Source organism: Triturus cristatus, chromosome 2_1 (genome assembly GCF_964204655.1).
Source record: "Triturus cristatus chromosome 2_1, aTriCri1.1, whole genome shotgun sequence".
Classification (NCBI taxonomy): domain Eukaryota; kingdom Metazoa; phylum Chordata; class Amphibia; order Caudata; family Salamandridae; genus Triturus; species Triturus cristatus.
Genome location: NC_140581.1, coordinates 238,584,150 through 238,606,171, shown reverse-complemented (window position 1 = coordinate 238,606,171; position 22,022 = coordinate 238,584,150). Strand labels below are relative to the sequence as shown.

Genomic DNA, 22,022 nt, shown 5'->3' with positions numbered 1-22,022 from the left:
TCAGCCATGCACCCAGTGACGGACCTACTCAGCCATGCACCCAGTGACGGACCTACTCAGCCATGCACCCAGTGACGGACCTACTCAGCCATGCACCCAGTGACGGACCTACTCAGTCATGCACCCAGTGACGGACCTACTCAGTCATGCACCCAGTGACGGACCTACTCAGTCATGCACCCAGTGACGGACCTACTCAGCCATGCACCCAGTGACGGACCTACTCAGTCATGCACCCAGTGACGGACCTACTCAGTCATGCACCCAGTGACGGACCTACTCAGTCATGCACCCAGTGACGGACCTACTCAGTCATGCACCCAGTGACGGACCTACTCAGTCATGCACCCAGTGACGGACCTACTCAGTCATGCACCCAGTGACGGACCTACTCAGTCATGCACCCAGTGACGGACCTACTCAGTCATGCACCCAGTGACGGACCTACTCAGTCATGCACCCAGTGACGGACCTACTCAGTCATGCACCCAGTGACGGACCTACTCAGTCATGCACCCAGTGACGGACCTACTCAGTCATGCACCCAGTGACGGACCTACTCAGTCATGCACCCAGTGACGGACCTACTCAGTCATGCACCCAGTGACGGACCTACTCAGTCATGCACCCAGGGACGGACCTACTCAGTCATGCACCCAGGGACGGACCTACTCAGTCATGCACCCAGGGACGGACCTACTCAGTCATGCACCCAGGGACGGACCTACTCAGTCATGCACCCAGGGACAGACCTACTCAGTCATGCACCCAGGGACAGACCTACTCAGTCATGCACCCAGGGACAGACCTACTCAGTCATGCACCCAGGGACAGACCTACTCAGTCATGCACCCAGGGACAGACCTACTCATTCATGCACCCAGGGACAGACCTACATACTCAGTCATGCACCCAGGGACCGACCTACTCCTTCGCGTCCCCGGTGACAGACCCACTCCTTCGTGCCCCCAGTCATAGGCGCACTCCGTCGCGCCCCCAGTCATAGGCGCACTCCGTCGCGCACCCAGTCAGAGACGCACTCTGTCGCGCACCAGAGACCCACTCTGTCGCGCACCAGAGACCCACTCTGTCGCGCACCAGAGACCCACTCTGTCGCGCACCAGAGACCCACTCTGTCGCGCGCCAGAGACCCACTCTGTCGCGCGCCAGAGACCCACTCTGTCGCGCGCCAGAGACCCACTCTGTCGCGCGCCAGAGACCCACTCTGTCGCGCGCCAGAGACCCACTCTGTCGCGCGCCAGAGACCCACTCTGTCGCGCGCCAGAGACCCACTCTGTCGCGCGCCAGAGACCCACTCTGTCGCGCGCCAGAGACCCACTCTGTCGCGCGCCAGAGACCCACTCTGTCGCGCGCCAGAGACCCACTCTGTCGCGCGCCAGAGACCCACTCTGTCGCGCGCCAGAGACCCACTCTGTCGCGCGCCAGAGACCCACTCTGTCGCGCGCCAGAGACCCACTCTGTCGCGCGCCAGAGACCCACTCTGTCGCGCGCCAGAGACCCACTCTGTCGCGCGCCCAGTCAGAGACCCACTCTGTCGCGCACCCAGTCAGAGACCCACTCTGTCGCGCACCCAGTCAGAGACCCACTCTGTCGCGCACCCAGTCAGAGACCCACTCTGTCGCGCACCCAGTCAGAGACCCACTCTGTCGCGCACCCAGTCAGAGACCCACTCTGTCGCACACCCACTCACAGACCCAGAGACTCACGCACCCACTCACAGACCCACTCTGTCGCACACCCACTCACAGACCCACTCTGTCACACACCCACTCACAGACCCACTCTGTCACACACCCACTCACAGACCCACTCTGTCACACACCCACTCACAGACCCACTCTGTCACGCACCCACTCACAGACCCAGAGACTCACACACCCACTCACAGACCCACTCTGTCACACACCCACTCACAGACCCACTCTGTCACACACCCACTCACAGACCCACTCTGTCACACACCCACTCACAGACCCACTCTGTCACACACCCACTCACAGACCCAGAGACTCACGCACCCACTCACAGACCCACTCTGTCACACACCCACTCACAGACCCAGAGACTCACGCACCCACTCACAGACCCACTCTGTCACACACCCACTCACAGACCCACTCTGTCACACACCCACTCACAGACCCAGAGACTCACGCACCCACTCACAGACCCACTCATAGACTTGCACACCCACAGACCCACTCATAGACTTGCACACCCACAGACCCACTCATAGACTTGCACACCCACAGACCCACTCATAGACTTGCACACCCACAGACCCACTCATAGACTTGCACACCCACAGACCCACTCATAGACTTGCACACCCACAGACCCACTCATAGACTTGCACACCCACAGACCCACTCATAGACTTGCACACCCACAGACCCACCCAGAGACTTGCACACCCACAGACCCACCCAGAGACTTGCACACCCACAGACCCACTCATAGACTTGCACACCCACAGACCCACTCATAGACTTGCACACCCACAGACCCACTCATAGACTTGCACACCCACAGACCCACTCATAGACTTGCACACCCACAGACCCACTCATAGACTTGCACACCCACAGACCCACTCATAGACTTGCACACCCACAGACCCACTCATAGACTTTTAACGCTGCCTCAGAGGCCGGAGCTCCAAGATCATGGGGCAAAGCGGTAATTGTCCCTCTTTTTAAAAAGGGTTCAAGAGAAGACCCGGCTTGCTATCGGCCCATTTCTCTCCTGGACTCCGACGTGAAAGTTATGGGTAAAGTCGTCCTTGCCCGTTTAACATCATGGTTGGAGGAGCACTCTATAATTTCTGATCTACAATATGGGTTCAGACAAGGGAGGGGAACAGTTGGCCAATGTCTTAACTTGCATTTGATCATAGGAAAGTACACGGTCGCTAAGCAGGGGGACCTCCATTTAGCCTTTATGGATCTGTCCACCGCTTTCGACCTTGTCAATCGACAAAAGCTATGGGCCTTACTAGCCACCCTGGGGCTTGACACAGTTCTGATTTCCTTCCTGGCTGTTATCCATGAGGACACAACTGCAGTCGTTCGTTATAGTGAAGACGGAAGTCAGACTGACGCCTGGCAGGTAAAGCGTGGTGTAAGACAGGGGTGTATTCTTGCACCCCTACTCTTCTCGCTTTACATCAATAATTTGGGCCCGGTTTTAATTGCAACTAGTAAAGACATTCCGAAAGCCGGCTCCAAAATGATTCCCGCATTGCTATACGCGGATGACACAGTTTTATTGGCCAGAACCACGAGAGGACTACAAGCACTTTTAAATGGTTTTTATGATTTTATGGTCTCTTTAGACTTATTAATCAATTTAAAAAAATCCCACTCTGTCGATTGGCTCGGGGAGAGCAAAAAGGGTGAAATTCTTCTGCAATGGGCAGGAATTAACCAAAGTTCCGTCCTTCCCCTATTTGGGAATTGCATTCGACGACAGATCATCTTGGGTTATACAATGCGCTCAGAAAAAGAATAATTTAGCCAGAGCCACCGGCGCATTGCTGGGCTTTGCAAAACGCATAGGGTGCAAACCGCTTCCTGCCCTATTAAAAATTTATAGCGCAAAGTGTTTGCCAATGGCACTTTATGGAAGCGAGGTCTGGGGTTACAAGGCTGCTCCTAGCATTCAAGTAGTCGAAAATAATTTTTTTCGGAAATTGTTGTCTCTCCCTCCGTCTGCTCCTATTTTTAACATCCATGAGCACTTGGGGATGGGATATGTTGCCGACCAAATAGCTGTTGCACCGCTATTAGGTTGGTTGAGGGTTTGGGCACAACAGCCACCAAACCTAAATCAACAAATTATCGAAGACTGTCTGTCCTTGGAAAAAGCCTTGTCTATCCCGTGGCTACTTTACATTAAAAACAACCTGAAATCACTCGGCTGTCTGGACTTGTTCACCAGCCCTTGTGTTTTAAGTAAAGAACAAATTAAGGCCATTAAGCATCAATTTTTGTCCAGATCAATGTTGTCAAGGGAAGGCGAGGAACTAGGGAAACCATCAGTTAGGAGGTTTGTTACGTTAAGTTTGGGGAGTGGGATTCAGCCCTATTTAACTTTCATTAACAAACCTTTCCACATGTTTTTGCTGATAAGGTTTAAGCACGGTTTGCTACCTTGGCTCTTGGCTTACCCAAAAGGATTTTTTAAGGAGGGAAGTTTGGGGCCCTGCCCTTGTGACAACATTTCTGAGCAAAACTTGTTGCACATGTTATTCTTTTGTAAATTTTACTCTTCTCAGCGCAAAAAATTCATTTTGCCAATCTTGAAGAATTGTCAATTTAAGCAAGCGAGGCCTGCATTGATCTATTTACAAATGTTGGACTCTCCTCTGACTTGCTTCGGGGTCGCTTGTTTCATTGTGGGTGCTTTAAGAGCTAGAAACAGGGCTCTGCTTATATAGTTATCCTCTAACGAACATTGTTCCTAAATATGTTGTTAGGGACAGAGCCTTTCAGTAGACATGATTTTTTAGAATGTATATTTTCGAATGAAGGAATTAATTGTAAAACATACTTTTATTGTATAATGCGCCAAACAGTATTGTATTTAATTTTTGTGTTAAATTATTTTTTGTAATTGCATTTGTCTGTATCATGAATTTCTGTCCTGTGCTTTGATGGTTTTAATATTTTAACCGAATAAAGCAAACTTTGACTTTGACTTTGACTTCACTCATAGACTTGCGCACCCACTCACACACTCACTGACAGACCCACTCAGACACTTATGCACCTATTGACAGATCTTCTCAGGCACTTAGCACCCACTCTCAGACCCACTCAGACATGCATGCGCCCATTCAGAGACTTACGAGCCTACACCCACTCAAAGACTTACACACCCAGTCACAGTCCCACTGAGGGATTTGCGCACCCACTCGCAGACCCATTCAGACACTCGCGCATCCACTCAGACATCCACTCAGAAAGTGACGTATGCACTCACAGACCCATGGAGTCGTACGCTCACACTTACACACACACACACACACACACACACACACACACACACACACTTTGACACTCACAAAACTACTCACAGATCCATTGCCACAGAGTCATAAATCTTAAATGTGCTGTTGTGTTTTGAATTTGTGCTTTTGCTTTATGACTCCACGATGGATTTGTGACTCCTAATTGTTTTTTTTTTTAATGGATTTAAAATGTAAATTATTTAAGTGTTTGGTAAAAGGGTGGCTCTTAGAAGAGCTTTTGTGTTTGTGTGTAGATGATAACTACACGTAAAACAGGATGCAGTCTTTCAAGTTGCCTTTCTCTCAGAAATGTACTCTATCACTTCTATACATATGCTGCATGTCAAAGCATAAATTGTTGTTGTAGATGGAGCCCTTGTTGCGGTCTCTGAGGAATGCAGAAACTGTTTTTTATTGACATTTTTTCTAACTTTGTCTATCCGTGGACATAATTTATTTGACCACTTCCATTTCTGCCTTTAGCAAATGTTAGAGTATACCAAGGCAATGTGAGGAAAAAGTGTCATTAATTAACCAAAGGTATCCTTCACTAAGAATTCCAGTTTTACCCTAGTAAGTGTGCCAAGGTGTCATTGCCACCACAGTGCACAATCATGAGGTCTGGATGTTAGCAATCTGCAATGCTTTCAACCAGGGGCAGCAATTGATGCCACTTTTACCCTCAGAGGCCAACCCAAGTAATATCCACATTAGACAGACTCCATTCCCTATCAATGCCACTCTTTCTAGCACGCTCTCTGGGCCAAATCACAAAGCTATGTCCCACAATCCACACACTAACCATTTGGAAGACAAAGAGGAGTAGCACACAGGAGAAAGCTGGAGCAGAATGAGACCGGTTTGAAAATAAAAGACAGTTAAAATGGAGTACAGGACCTGTTTTATAAAAAATAACATATTTGATTGGATGGTGTAAATGTGCAGGTACCTAAAATTAGGTAGTGAATTTGAAAAAGAAAAGTAAGTAGATCTGTGCTTGGGTCTGGAAAAAAATTTTTATGATATTTTGAATATGCTTATATTTCCAAACAGTCAACCACACTTAATACAGTAGAATTTGAAGCTAGTATGCAGCTTATAAAAGAGTGTTCTAACGTGGGTTGCTATGGAAACTGAGGTAAAACAGAGCGGGGGGAGGGTTTTAAATAGATTGTACTTTCAAAGTTGAAAGCTGCGTGGTTTAGATGCTTTGCTTAATAAAAATTACTTGTTTTCTCAATCACTATTACCATAAAATGCAAAGGTATAGTTAGGAAATAAGATTAAAAAACCGTAGAAATTCACTGAAAAAAAACAAAGGTTATAGGGAGATTATAGTTGGGCTCAGGTTTCATTTGTACAAAACAAGTGAAATCAGCAGTTATAGTTAGCTGAACCAACTATAACTTATGCCTCCTGCAATGTATTGCTTATGACCACAAATATTACATCACTCATTACATGGTCAGTGACGTCCCTAATGACCTCACTGATGACTGGTTTTGTACGAGTGAAATCTGAGCCTAACCTTTGTTTTTTCAGTGAAAAAAATAATATATATATATATATATATATATATATATATATATATATATATATATATATATATATATATATATATATATATATATATATATATATATATATACATACATATATACAGACTCCCTTACTGAAATGCTCGCACAGAACGCATCCGAACCCAACAAAGAAACCTAAACGCATCCTAATAAGCTTTGCATGTCTGTGCAGACGGCTTGGTTCCAACTGATTGTACAGCAAACATAGACCTAACTTGAATAGAAGTGTAGCGTGCCTGTGGGGGAAGGTGTATTTCTACAGTATATCTTTGCTATTGAGTTTTTACGTTTGTTTTTGTTTTAAGGTTTTAGATAGCATAAACCAGGCACAGGATTCCAACGAAGTGCAAAATACTTAAACCTGATTATGAGTAGCCCTGCCGGATGCTATTCATAGTCAGTCTCACTCCAAGCTGTCCGGAATTTATCGAATTTTGTGGAATAACAAGCAGATTTTGGGTCATGCTGCTCCAAAGTGTGCATGTCCTAGTAAACACTTCACCTTTTCCTACTGTTAAATTCAAGCAGGATTGACCTGGCGAAATTTAACTAATAATTCAAAAATTCATTGCACCTTGTGATTGCCGGGTGCAATAACATCGCTCAACTTATAATTGCGATGCCTGCACGGACACATTTTTTGCACAGAGATCACACTCTAGCAGGCCATCTCTAATTATACCCCTAATAGTATGCCAAATCCAACAGATGATACTCGAAATTGGATAAAGTCAGTGCCACTAAGCACCTTGTGGGGACAGTATACTCCAGAAATCATATTAATACAAGTTGATACAACCAGTTACTTGTCTGACATTTGATATTGGTTTGGGCTTTCATAAGGTTTTCCTTTCAGCTATAAATGCACACTTCTTTTCTCAAAGTATTCCAGTTATAGCATGAAGTGGGAGACAGAGGAATTTGTCATACTTATGCTTTATGCTAAATACAAAAGAGAACAGTGTATGTAAGAAATCTGATTCTAATGGCCAGTGTAGTGGGTGTAAATGTCCAACTAGAATTTGCTGGGAAGAGGTGGAGAGAGAGGGGCTTGAACAGGGAAGTTCTCATGTTGGTTTGAGTCGAACCAACACTGAACCAGGTTTTCATCTTACTAGCCACTTCCTATGATAGTTGGTTTTGATCACTTTGTGCTCTATAACAAGAGGTCATACCCATTCATTTACTCAGAATATTTGCAGTAAAGCAGATTCTCTCGTCCTGCTCCATAGGCCATATTAACTGAACATCTAAATACAAAATTCCCACCAGAGCTTTCTGTAATTTCACATTTTAACAAAACTGTGCCCTGCTCCCGCCAATCAGATTCATGGAGGTACAGCGGAACAATGTTTAACAAGGGAGAGAGCACAAACCGACATGATCAGGGAATATTATTTGACAAAATACCTTCAACATCCATTTTATCCAACACTGCTCATTTCTCGAGGGGTTAGCCGCTGTTTGCAAAAGTTACTGTTCATCTATAGTAGACATCCTCAGTCTAGCTGGCACTAATATGCCTGCCTTTATTCCAAATGTTCTACATTCCTTCTGATGTTTACCAGATCATCTTTTAAGTGTTTCCTCTGGAAATAAATGTATCCTTTGACAATTTGTTCTTTGTTCTCTCTGCTCATGAAAGTATATCTCTTGTTTTTGTGGTTGAACTGAATGGCTGGTCCTCCACCTGTTCTTGTTGCAGAAAATAGATGTTCATGAGTTTTTGCAGTCTCTCATATTCCGATAGTCTTCACATCCAAGGTCTTCATCTTCTGCTCATATTAGACTCCTCAGCAATATGCCAATGACTGCTTTAAGCTTATTCCCACTAATCTCCAGGCTCCTATCCGTTGCCAGTTGTTTCTTTGTCATTGTTCTGCTCCTGAAGCATATTCCGTTTAGCTCTTCAAATTGCAAATTGGTATCAATTATGTTTTATCTGCCATTTGAGTATCAAACTTGCTATACACCATATGTTCCTGTTTTTTTTAATAATTTCTGCAGAAACTCTGAATAATTTTTAAGCATCGTGAAAAGATGCTGAGTGAGGATAATTTATCAGTATCTATGTTGTCCTCTGGGAGGTAAAAGAAAAAGATGGATAGCCTATAGATATTGGGTCTTTTGTTGTGATGTGATCTTTCTGTTGCTAGATAGACTCAGCAGCATGTGTATCCTCATTACTCTGCTCAGTTGTTTGGAAACACAGTATATTATTGGACTCTAGGCAATCATTTTGGTTGTACCGGTCTCAACTTTAGAAAAGGCTTTGCACCCCTGACCAGTTGTTGTCCATTAATAATTATCCTGTGCCCTCCTGCTGTCATAAATGCTACTTCCTTTTTTGCACTAGATTACCACTTTTGACACCAGTTCCATAGTCTTTCTCCCAACATGGAATGCTCCCTTTCAATCCACAGCTAGCGATAAAACCTCCGCTTTCCAGAACTTTGTTTTCCTATAATTTCACTGCAATGCTCCCTCTCCATGTCAATTTTCCAAATAACAATTCTCTGAGCAGCTACCTATTCCAGCCTATTCAACCACTTCAATCAGCGATTTCACCCAGCCGGCAAGCAAATTTAGGGGTAGCCAATAATCTATGGAAGGGATCTTCTTTGCCACTGATCATTCCCTCCCTAACCTCTAAACGTTATCAGACATCCTCTCTTGTCTTCTGAATTCATGACAAATAGGACATCTCAATTAAAGTGTACAACTTCCCTGGTAATTTAGTCATATCCCCTCAAACTTCATTTACGTATTTAATACTCATAACACGTCCATGCATGCTCAAGACCATCAGGGAAAGATAAAATGGGTGTTGTTTTCTTATAATGGCCACATAGGATTTATGCTTCATTGAACCATTTGTGTTACCAATCCCTTTAAATGGTTCATCATCTATCGTACCCAGGTAACCTTTCGTGTGTCAAGCGGAAATTGACTAATCTCTTTTTCGTATTCTTCTTGTATCCGCTTTCGCAATTCTTTTAAGCTATTTAATATCCAAGTGCAAAATGCTGTTCATGTCTCACTACTTAAAAATAGTGCTGACTTCTATGGTTTTCACATTATCTCTCTACTACAACATAGTCAAGAAATGGTATCTCATCTTTATCGATGCTACTAATATAGCTCTGCATAATGGAAATGGTCTATTTCCGTTTGTATTGTTTCCATTCAGTATCTCAGTTCTACTCTCCCCAGTCACCTAGTTTAATTTCTTTCATTTTATTCTCATCAATGTTGGGATTTAAGACCTGCTTTCCAACTTTGATTGCTTATATTGTTCAGACCTGCCCGGTTATTGTACTCTTCTCACCAGGTACTTCAATCTTTTTCAGCGTCATATCCTCTGATTTCAGTACTGCTTGTTCTCAAAAAACATTTAAACTGTGGAAACCTAAACCTAGAGTTACAATCACACTTTCCCATGACACTGTACTTTTTTTCAGAAGGTTTACCTTTGATTGATCTTTTCCATTGACCTTCATGTCTTTGCTAGCTAGAGTGCATTAGCCAGAATAAAACCACATCTACCCTTCATTTTTTCCCGTCACTGCATTTCTTCTTCTGCATGAAGTCTAGCTGGATTTTGTAATCTCATTTTTTTCAGGTCGCTATTCCTAGTCTTTGTTTCCCCCCATAAAATATATTTTTGCGTTATCCTTTACAAGATCTCACACTTTCACTTTCACTTTTAACCCAGAAATATGAAACCTGTTTTACTAACAAAATGAATTTCATGGCAGCCTTGTTCCCCAGCCGGCCTTCATCAACTAAATGTTGTGCACCTCTCTACCTATGTTTTATCTCAATTTTTGCAAGTCATTAGTGCTGCATTATTTCACACTTGTTTTATTGCACACTTTAAGGCAAGCACAGCATAGGTAGGAGAGCATAGTCATTTTCAGTTTTCTTCCTGCTTTTGTTCAACAAAATTGCTATCCTGTGTTCAATTAAGAGTGTCTCTTAGGACATTAAACTGAATTCTGTGCTATAACTTTATTCGTCAGGCATAACATCAAAATCCTATTTATTTCTTTTAGTTCTTTTTTGGTTGTTGATTTGGATGAGCAAGTCCATCTTATCATGTACTTGTCTCTTCTATATTGGTCTTATGTCTTGGAGGGGTTTCCTTGACATATTTCATCTCGGGAGGTTTATAGGGTTTGCTTCAGACAGCACTTGTGCTGTCAAGGGTAAATCTCTTGTAGACTAATAGCTTAAAGGGTGCTAAGAACCCGCTCATTACTTACCATTGGTTGACTTGTACAAGCCTTGCTTCCTATTGGCCATCAGCCTTCCCCTGGACTTTGAGTTTCTGTCCCTGCAGTAGAGCATGGACCAACTACAGTTTCCCGTCTGCAGCCAGTGTCCTTCCACTAGCCGCGCGCGCTTACCGAGGTACTTCTTTTTTACCTTTAGACATGCAGTCTCTCGGAGTGCACCTGTTCGCAGTCCGTTAGCCCTCACCTGCTGTCCATGCTTTTCCTGACTCCCTTCGGCTGTCCAAAGTCTTCCCCAAACCTCCCTCCTCCGCCCCCCTGGTGTTGCTTGACCACTCTCCCTTGTCCTCCCCTTTTCTTTGTGCCTTCCCACCCTCCTGCTCACTTTCCTCATCTTCCGCGAGTTCCCTCCTCATCTTCTGTGAGCTCCCTCCTCCACCCCCCTCGTGTTGCTTGCCTGTCCCGCCCTACTCACCTTCTGCTGTCCAACCTTACTTCCTCTTGCCCACCTGTCTGCCATAGAAAAAAAACATTAAAGCCAAATAGCTCTCACAGAGCTTTTTGACTTTGTTAATGTTTTTAGAGATGTTGCACATCAGCGCGGGCTGCTCTGCAACATGGCATAAGGTAAACCAAAAAAAAGCACAATGGCGCGGTCAGCCCATGCCAATGTGCAAGATTTCTAAAAAAGAAATTGGCCACGTCAATATGTCTCACATAGGTGAACCCTATTGGATTTGGCAGTGCTTGTCATCTATAAGTTTTGTGATCGTTCTCAAACTCCCACCTTATCTTTGGGTTTTGATTGCTGATCTCAGCCCTTTTGAAATCATCGATCTTCTTCTTTAAGTATTCTCTGTTTCGCCGACCCATTTCGTCTTCTACGGTTTTCACTGTGTTTCTCTGCTTGCTCTCAATCTTTGGAATGCCATTTCGTTGTATTTCTGCATGTCTTCTTTTTGGCTTAGTTGTCTATTAGCACTAAGATTCCCATCTAGGCTCCATGTAAATTTAATGTTTTCAAATTGGGTTTTCTCAATGTTGAAATTAAACTGGTATCATATTTGACATAGAATGCAGTTACATAAAAGCACTATATAATGATTACAGTTATTGCCACATGTATATATTCCACGCCTAGTGGGCTACTAATATACCCAGAATTCACTATTTCACATAATTATCCGTCTTCACTCATTGAGAAAAGTGATCAAAACACTAGTGTCCCATTTTCATGACATTTTATTGACACTTAATGCAAAGGATGAGTGACATATTTATTGACAGTCATACGTTTTTTGTATTTATTTTTATTTAGGTGAACAGCTCCTCTGTGAGGCTAATACAGTCTTGAAGTGTACACAAGATGAAAGTTCCCAGCGTGGCATCTTTGGGAGATTGATTTGCACAAACTTTAAAGTTGCTTTCCTAACGGATGACCCAAAGGCCAAGGAGAATGTAGGTGGACGTTTCTAAATGGTATATTTTATACAATCTTATGTTGTTATTGTAGTCAGTTAATGCCTCCAAATACACAGATTCAAGTTGATTTCAAAGTACAAAGTATTTTGTTCCAAACCAGTTCACTAGGTTATTATGGGAGAAGGAGTGCGATAGAGAAAAATAGACACGGTTTGTCGTGTGTGTGTCTCTGTCTGTGTGTGGGTTTCCCTGTGTGTGGGTGTCCCTGTGTGTGGGTGTCCGTGTCTAGACTCTTTCTACATCAGACAGTCTGATTTTTCATGAAATCCTATAAGGGGGCTGAGGTACAGAGCAAGCTCCGACTTCCTACGAAGTGCTCCAGATCTCCCTGAGAGAAGCTTGCCTTTTTTCTTTATGTATATAGGGGGAGGGGATGGTTCTGTGTCTAATTCTGATTCTACTGAGAGCCATTCTGATGCTTCCATTGGTTCTTCAGAGAAGTAGTGCTATCACCATCATTATTAACATTTCTGGAAGTACCTACCTTGAATTTTTTTTTACCATCTGGTCACCGGTATCTGAGGGCTGTTGAGGACCTTACACTTGATTTGAAAAATGTAATCATTGAGGAACCTTTTGTTGATGGCCTTAAAAGAGCTCCAATACCTCCAGATTAACCAGATGCCCCTGGAACCAGACGCATTACTTTGCACTGGCTTTACTCAGTAATATGACCATCCAATACATTCTCCACCTGATGGCCTGTATCTGACACTGAGATGTGTTTCTGCTGCAGAAAGAAGAAGAGACTCTCAGGTTGGAGTCACACTCGAGAAGGACCGAAACGTTGTACCAGACCTTCCAGGTCTCATGGAAATTGGACAGATATGAGATGACCCCATAGCTCTTGCTCTGAAATCAGATAGAGCAGTTACTCATACATTTAATTGTTCCACCGTTGCACATACTACACTCAACATGTTCATAGACAGAGCTATGTTTGAAAAAACCCAGTTTAACTCCTACTGTACAACAAGAGAAAATGTTGGCCATCTTTGAGACTCTTCTACCTTGCTTACCCTCTCTACCTTTCAGCCCAGCAAATGCAGTCATGATTTTCCTATGAGTCATATCATATTGTCACATCATATTTTTTTCTCTTGTGCATCAAGTTGGGCACACATCAATGTTTCTGCTCTTCTTTTTCTAATATCTTTCTTTTTGGATCACATACAACAAAAGAGGTTCACAAAAAGGAAACTAAAGCATTCATTGCTTTTAAAAAAAGGGGGGGAATTCAGAAAGAGCTGGAGTTTACTTTGCCTCAATACTGAGGCCAAAGACAGGCTCAAAATCAACAGTAAAGACTATACTACCAACTGAAGCAGAGACAATCTTCTAAATGCTAAGGAACAGTCTTAAGCAATGGCTGTTTAGCGACCAGCAACTACCAAGCAATGGCTCCCTCTTTCCTAGTCCATATTCACTGACCCCCATAGATGGAAACATGAGATCACCTTCTGGAGTGGTAGAATGTCACAGAAAATGTATGGGAACTCGGCAAAATGCACTAAAACTTGCTCATCTGATTATTCCTCCAGCAGTGACAAAGTCTACATCTTGACCAGCAGGTTCAAGAGGTTTGTCCGCTCCTGGACAAATGTCCAATAAAATGAGAGCCCTTGTGTGAAGTGGAAAGAGATGTTCACTTTCCTACCGGAAAGTAGAGTCTAAAACAAGTGCTCAGACCTAAGCTTCAAGATTGGAAAGAAATTGGTTAAAAAAGAAACTTTTTGAATTCCTCCAGTAAATGGAACAGTTTACTTTAAGGACACTGAATGTAACTTCTGGTTAGTATATTCAAATCCCCATTGCAATCAACTCTGCAAAATATTGAAGTTCATTGTAAACAATTAAACCTCTGAATGCGTATCCTGCGTTTTAGGCTGGTATCTTCCAACGGCTATAAGAAACGGCCATGTCCCCACTTTTACTCCAAAATGTCATATTGGAAATCCTTTGAAATGTGAGGCTCCAGATGCGCCATTCCAAATTGGCATCCATTGCAGTACCTGGTTTATTGTTTGGACACAAGAGACGCTAAATTGTATGATTTGAAGGAGGAATCATCATCTATTTATCGCAAATTTCTTTTCTTTCACCGCCATCCCCAAACTACTGCTGGACAGATCCAGTCCTCATGTGATCCATGGCTGTTTGCATCTTTCTTGTACCTCATGCTCAAAAGCACATGATGCCTCTAGAGCAATGCCTGGTGGGTGAGTGGTGTCAAAAGTCAGGAATCTGAGTGGAAAAGCTGAAACTAGCTCCTGCTTTACTGCAACGTATCTCCAAGCGGTACCTGAGAAGCAAACATTTGTGCAGAGTGCACTCTACAGGCAGTCATTACTGCACTTGAGTGATGGATTAGAAAGCTGTATGGATCACCTGATGAGTTAAGAAATCTGATCAGTGAGACAGAAATTTGTTGTAAAACAAACTAGGTCCATATGTAGTTGTAGAGGAGGTTACAATGGTAAGGTTTAATAAGTCATAGTTACAGAATTTTAAAATGGTAGGTTAAACGTTTAGCCCCACCAGGATCTGCCTCCTTGCTGCTCATCCCACACACTCCAACTGACACTCTCTCAACCACACCAGGCACTCCAGCATTCCATTACCTCACCAAGCAATCCAGCATTCCACAACATCACATCCATACTGGCTGAGCAGTAGGGAACAGGTAACTATGGGAAAGGATGCATAATGTTAATAACAAGGCGAGACAAAAAGGGCTTTAAAGGTCCAGCATACATGGGCTTTAAAGGTCCAGCATACGTGCCCTGATACTGATAATAAAGAAAGGAGTATGCAGTTCCTGAAAGGAACTGCATACTCCTTTCTTTGTTAAAAGGATGCATAATAACAATTCAAGCCACACCACAATCATAATACAACAACATGCTTCAGTTGGTGACAGTCCAGCTAGCCTGCATGTTCTTTCTTCCGTAAGTTAAAATGGAGACAGGATATGGACAGTATACTTAACTTACTTCAATTACCAATTAGATCAATTCATTGCATGGTCCTTGGGATACTTTTGCTGGAGGGCATTCTGCCTGCTTTCTGCTGTTTTTAAAATCTGTGGCTGGAGGATCCAAAATCAGGGAAAATGAGAAAATATGCCCACGGTTTCTCATCTGCTTACTGTGTGTTAAAACAATTGGCTATCCCTGCACCAGACCGTCAGAGATTCCATTATGTACAAGCCACCAAAATAACAGTGTTTGCTTTCTGCTCTCTTCTTATCTAGTATGAATGGTTCAAGAAAAATAGTTTTTTCCAGCAGCCTTCGTACATAATAGAATGGGGAAGGGGACTCTGAGCGTTTCCTTTCTCATATAGTAGACTATAATGGGTATACTTAATGTTCAACCATCCTAAAAAAGTGTCTCTTTCTACAATATTATGGCCCTGGGATTGTGCTAGTTATTCAGCACCAAAGAGCTATTGTCATTCTATATGGGCACTTTATAACATAGCTTTTTCGAATTAGAAAAAATTATGACTACTCTGAACTTGATAGTTTTTAACAACGTATTCAAAGGAGGAGTAAATCAGGATTATCATTTACAGATATTATTTGTACATTCGAAGGGCAGTTGTTTCTTACCTGATTCTCCAAGATTCTTGCTTTCAGAACCACATGACTAAAAGTACTTTGGGTCACCAAAGGAAGCACATTAATAGTTCATAATACTTCCTTTTGGAAGAGAGGAGGGGGAAGGGAGCAGGGGTTTTTTTGAGCCCAACCTCCACTACTGACTTTGAAACCTCTGACTGGGGGAGGGAAGGCCTGTGCAACAGTGTGCCGTGCCAGGAACTGCGCCTGCCCCACGCATTGATATTTGGGAGCTAGTGCTGCCTCAGGCAATGAGGTCCCCTCTTAAAAACAGAATTTTTGCTCCAGAGTATCAAGGTTGGGGCGGGAGGTGAGAATGACATGTGAGGGCAGCTTCCTCTGTCACCCGCATTCTTCATCACAAGGGACACCCAACATATAAACACCTGGCAGTGGCCGAAAACAGTAAGGGGAACCTCTCATTCACAATCCCAGAAACGCGGACCGTGACCATGTCCGTTCCGCTCCAAGGGCCAAGACTGATTTGCAAATGGCCAGGTCTAAACTGGGGTGGCATGGTGAGCAAAGGAATGATGGATTTAACCTAGCTCTCTTGACTGGGGGTGAATGTTTTGATTAGTTCTGCATTCCGTCCATCAATTGTGTGTCTTTTGCCCCCTCCTAGGGTGGCAGAAGATCACATATGGAGGGCCTAAAGCTGTGGCATCCAACACATGAGAGACACCATGGGCAATACAGGAAGACTTGCTCCCGGTTGCTGTCCCCTAGCCCTATCCTTAGGGCGTAATTAGCGTCATCACGATACTCAGAGAAGCAGACCAATTAAGGAGTTACTTCTCAATGTACATGAGATGTGAACTGCCTGAGAGCTACTGCCCTAGCGCATGAGTTTCAGGTGAATCATGGGCCAACTGCTTGTGCCTTCACACTGCCGGACAAATTGGATAGCAGTGAACATTGAACCTGGCAGGAGCTCGACCAAGGCATACTGGGGACCTTGAACCTCTGCAGACACATCATAAGTGCTCTGTGAGCCTCTGACAACAGGGTGATGACAGAGGAGCCCCCCCCCTCAACCCCTGGCACCAGAGAAGTGTCTCCTTCCATAGCAGCAGTGACTTCTCTAGTGTGCAAAACCAGATCTGGGAAGAAACGTACTGGCAGTATTGCTACAGCTGTTATGATTCAGGAAAAAATCATGGCAACTGCCAAGGGCTAGAGGGGCAGTACCGACTGCGGACCCTGAAAATCTAGTGCAAACTAATTTGAATGAGATCTAGAGGCCATAGTTGAGACTAGAACAACACTAGATGGGAAGGTGGACACTGGGATGATTATTGCAAATTATTTGGTAGAGTTTGCCATGCCGAAACATCAGTTCATGAGCTCCAGCCCCAAACTCCAGACTTCCAGAAAGAAATACAGGAATTGACAGACTGCATCCACTTCCTAGAAGGGTGAGCAGAGGATATGGAAATCAGGGCACACCAGAATAAAATATAGATCATAGAGATACCAGAAGCAGCGAAGAAGGAGCAGAGAGTGGTAACCTTAAACTACTTGAGTCCTGGCTCGCCGAGTTAATGGCCCTGCTTGGCTTATCCAGCTGGTTTACTGTGAAAAGATCCCATAAGGTCCCAGCGAGGTCCCCACCACCAGGAGCTCTCCCAGGTCTATTGTGGTGAAAATGTTGAACTTCTGAGATAGAGACACTTTCTTGCAGTGTTCTTAGAAAGAAAGTCACTTTCTTCTTGAAATAGGAAAAGTCATGATATTCTTTGACCACACATTAGGAGTGCAGCACTGCATGGCTAGCTTCATAGAGGTCAAGAAGAAACTAAGAATTATGGACATGAGGTATGCTCTACTTTTCCTGGCCAAGTTAAAGATAATGGCAAACCAACAAATTCTGTTCTTGAGAGAACCTCAAGCTGCATGGGACTGGGCGGAGCAGTAAGGAGTACTGAGAGAGGTGAGTCCCCAGAATGGTGAAAAATGCTGCTCTGTCGACAACGACACAAGACAGCACAGCGAGCAAGACCGGTCTCAGCAACTTAATTGATAACATTCAGAGGCAGCAGTCCCAAGAAGATGCTATTGCAATAACAGCAACTTTTTGGCACAGATCCCCAGACCACATTTGAGTACACCCACGCACAATCATCTGTCAATGAAGCAAAATCCACCAGTCTATAGAGAGAGAGGCCCCCCTAATTACTTTCAGGTCCAAGAGGAGGGGGAAAACAAAAACTAGCTAACAAACAAACCCCTAAACTGACCTATATTGTTTTTGATGCGACCTAATTTGGTTCTAACATGCCACAAAACCCAACATCAATATGCAATAGACCAAGTAATTGCAGAGATAGTTTTATTTTTTATTATATTGCATCTCTAGAATATATTCTTTAAATACAAAAAGTGTTTTTTGTTAATTTTCTTTCTTTTTGTGTACATTTAATTAAAAAAACAATATATATATATATATATATATATATATATATATATATATATATATATATATATATATATATATATATATATATATATATATATATATATATATATATATATATATATATATTTACTTAAACCATAGGTTTCACACATGTTATAGTTAGGTGGATATTTCTCTCGTAAAAAACACAATGAAATTCCCCCTTTATAGTTAGTTCAGATAACTATAACTCGCGCGCCCGCAATCCTGCTCATGACGTCACATATTACATCACTCATGACATGGTCAGTTGCATCACTCATGACATCACTGATGACATCATCCTTGTGATAGAGTGGCGGTCGCGCGAGTTATAGTTATCTGAACTAACTAGAACAGGGGAATTTCATTGGTTTTTTACAAGTGAAATATCCACCTAACTATAACATGTGTGAAACCTATGGTTTTTTAAGTGAATTTGCAAGGTTTTTTAAATGCTAATTCCTAACTATAACGTGTGAAACCTATGGTTTTTTAAGTGAATTTGCAAGGTTTTTTAAATGCTAATTCCTAACTATAACGTGTGTGAAACCTATGTTTTTTTTCAGTGAATTTGGCTAAGTTATGTATGTATTATTATTATTTTTATATATTTATTTTAAAATAAATTACGTATTAAATTTATTTTATTTTTTTGGGGGGGGGGGTGTTTCACCGTGCGCGCACCCCCGCGTTTTTTTTTTTTTTTTTTTTTAGATTTAAAAAAATGTTCTGCCTTCGGGGTCTTTCAGGGACCCCCTGACAAAGGCTAGGGGATCAGGAACTCTCTTCCCTGCCCCCTTTTCACGTTCGCCACCTTTCTCTTTCACTCTCGCACTGAAAACAAACAAAATGGCGGCCGACACTTCCTGATTTCGACCGATTCGAATGTTGACTAACATCTAACCACCAATCAGAATTACGCTTGCGCACGTTAGGGTGCTCGCACTGTGCGCGGCTATAGATATGTATGTGCTTTTAACTGCAATTTTCTCAGGAAGTACTGAACAGATTGACTCCATATATGCAAAAGGCACATCCCTGACCTGAGGACTACCTCTCTGCCAAATTTCAAGTAATTCTGTTCAGCCGTTCGGGCTGTACCTTCGACTAAAGGTCCTATGGGGAAATGCATGGGGAAAATGCGTTTTGGGACCCCCCTTTTGTCTCGGCCCCCGCTTGACGAATCACCCCAAGACTTTCAGGGTAGGAGCTGAGCGGAGCGCCCCATTAGTTTTGAAAATTTCGCGAGGATTCGTCAACCGGCGCCAAAGTTATTCAAAATAGAATTTTCAGATTTCCTATGGAAACACGGTCCTAACTATAACTATCTACTGGCGACCGCCAGTAGATAATATATATATATATATATATATATATATATATATAAATATATAACGCACAGCAATCTTCTTCAAAGAAGGACTCGCGCTCAGAATGAAACCAGAATTTATTCAGGAAGGTTACGCGTTTCGACAGCCAAGCTGTCTTGATCATGGTGTGATCAAGACAGCTTGGCTGTCGAAACGCGTAACCTTCCTGAATAAACTCTGGTTTCATTCTGAGCGCGAGTCCTTCTTTGAAGAAGATTGCTGTGCGTTATATATTTGCCGGGAGACCGGCCCGGCGTGACTCGCCACCTGTCAAAGGGCCACGGACTTTGGTAATCTTGGATATATATATATATATATTAATTACCTACTGGCAGTCGCCAGTAGGTAGTTATAGTTAGGACCTATTTTCCATAGGAAATCCGCAACATTCTATTTGGAATAACGTTTGCGTCGATTGATGAATCTTTGCGAAATTTTCCAAACTTTTGGCCAGCTCCGGTCCGCTCCTATCCTGAAAATTTCACGGTGATTCGTCAAGCGGGGGCCGAGAAACAAGGGGGGGTCCCAAAACATTTTCCCATAGGACCTGTTGACGCAGCTACAGCCCGAAGTGCTGAACGGAATTACACCAAGTTTGGCAAAGCGGTAGTCCTCAGTTCAGACTAGTGCCTTTTGCTTAAATGGTGTAAATCCGTTCAGTATATATATCTGGGCGGAGCCTAACCACACATCTCATCGTGAGATCTGATTGGCTGTCAGCACTTCATCCAAGAAGTGTTGGCAGCCATCTTGGGACCAATATACATGATAGCACCTCATTAAAAAGCATTGCAGTTAATTGAAGGTTTTAAGACTTTAGTTACATTATACATCATTTGTTGATGGTACCATACTCATTTTAGCAATTGTGGTGTGTTCTAAGGTGATTTTACCATGTGAAAAAGCCTTCTGCTGTGATATCATGAATCATGTTTCAGAGAAAACTATTTTCTCATGCTTTTCCCACAGAGGTTTGGAAGGTGATCTATAAGCTAAACTGAGAGCATATTTTCTGTAAATTCACATTATCTTTCTCAGTCATGTGAGAATGAAGTCTGACATTCTCAGTAAAACATGTACATCCAACAAGGTCAGAGACTGTCAGTTGATTCCTTTGTGTTCTACTGCAGCTTTCCAGAGTGTTCCAAAGAACAACTAGAGCACTAACAGTCCTACTTATGACAAACGTATGGCACACCTGAAGCCATCTTGGTTGGAATAAAGTGGTAACTCTTAAAACATTTAATTTAAAAAGGAACAAAATGAGGGGGTTCATTTTGCCATAGAAAGTATGATTAGTGCTGCAGAAAGAACAATTAGGGCACATTTTGACTTCTCAAATCCTCTTCTATTTCATTAAAAAATTCTGACATGCAGACTGAAACATGCACTTTGAATACCAGCAGCAGACTTCCCTCATGAGCAGTAGCTTTAATACAGTGATCTAATGAGCAACTAGAGTGCTAACATACAGAATTTATGGCAAATGTGTGACACATCGGAAAGCCTTCTTGATGGAACCAAAGTAAAAAACTGAGAGTATTTCCTACTGAGGAGACTGCAGTAAATGAGGAAATTAGGAAACTTCATAACAAATAAATCTCCCAAGATGACCACCAGAGACAAAAGAGCCCAAATGTAGCCCAAATATCACCCAGATGTAGCCCAAGTATAGCCCAATGACAGAATGTCCCAGAGTGTTCTAACGAACAACTAGAGCGCTAACAGTCTTACTTATGACAAAAGTAGGGCACACCTGAAGTCATCTTGATTGGAATAAAGTGGTAACACTTAAAACATTTAATTTACAAAGGAACAAAATGAGGGGTTTCATTTTGCCATAGAAATTATGATTAGTGGTGAAGAAAGAAAAATTAGGGCACATTTTGAGTGACTTCTCAAATCCTCTTCTATTTCATTAAAAAATTCTGATATGCAGATTGAAACATGCACTTTTAATACCAGCAGCAGACTTCTGTGGTGAGCAGTAGCTTTACTACAGTGATCTAATGAGCAACTAGAGTGCTAACATTCAGAATTTATGGCAAATGTGTGACACATCGGAAAGCCTTCTTGATGGAACCAAAGTAAAAAACTGAAAACATTTCCTACTGAGGAGACTGCAGTAAATGAGGAAATTAGGAAACTTCATAACAAATAAATCTCCCAAGATGGCCACGAGAGACAAAAGCGCCCAAATGCAGCACAAATATCACCCAGATGTAGCCCACATGTAGCCCAATGACAGAAGTGTGCAAAAC

The 22,022-nt window shown here is 42.9% G+C and overlaps 1 protein-coding gene across 2 annotated transcripts in view; it reads left to right on the top strand.

Annotated features, from left to right (window-relative positions):
* MTMR12 (myotubularin related protein 12) overlaps nt 1-22,022 on the top strand; it is a 674,853-nt gene that overhangs the window by 235,890 nt on the left and 416,941 nt on the right. Inside the window, exon 3 of one of the 2 annotated variants that reach the window (XM_085630615.1) lies at nt 12,166-12,305. The exons of the other annotated variant lie outside the window; for it this stretch is intronic. Coding sequence (XP_085486741.1) covers nt 12,166-12,305 — 140 coding nt within the window. The remainder of the gene's footprint in view (nt 1-12,165; nt 12,306-22,022) is intronic. 2 annotated transcript variants of the gene reach the window in all.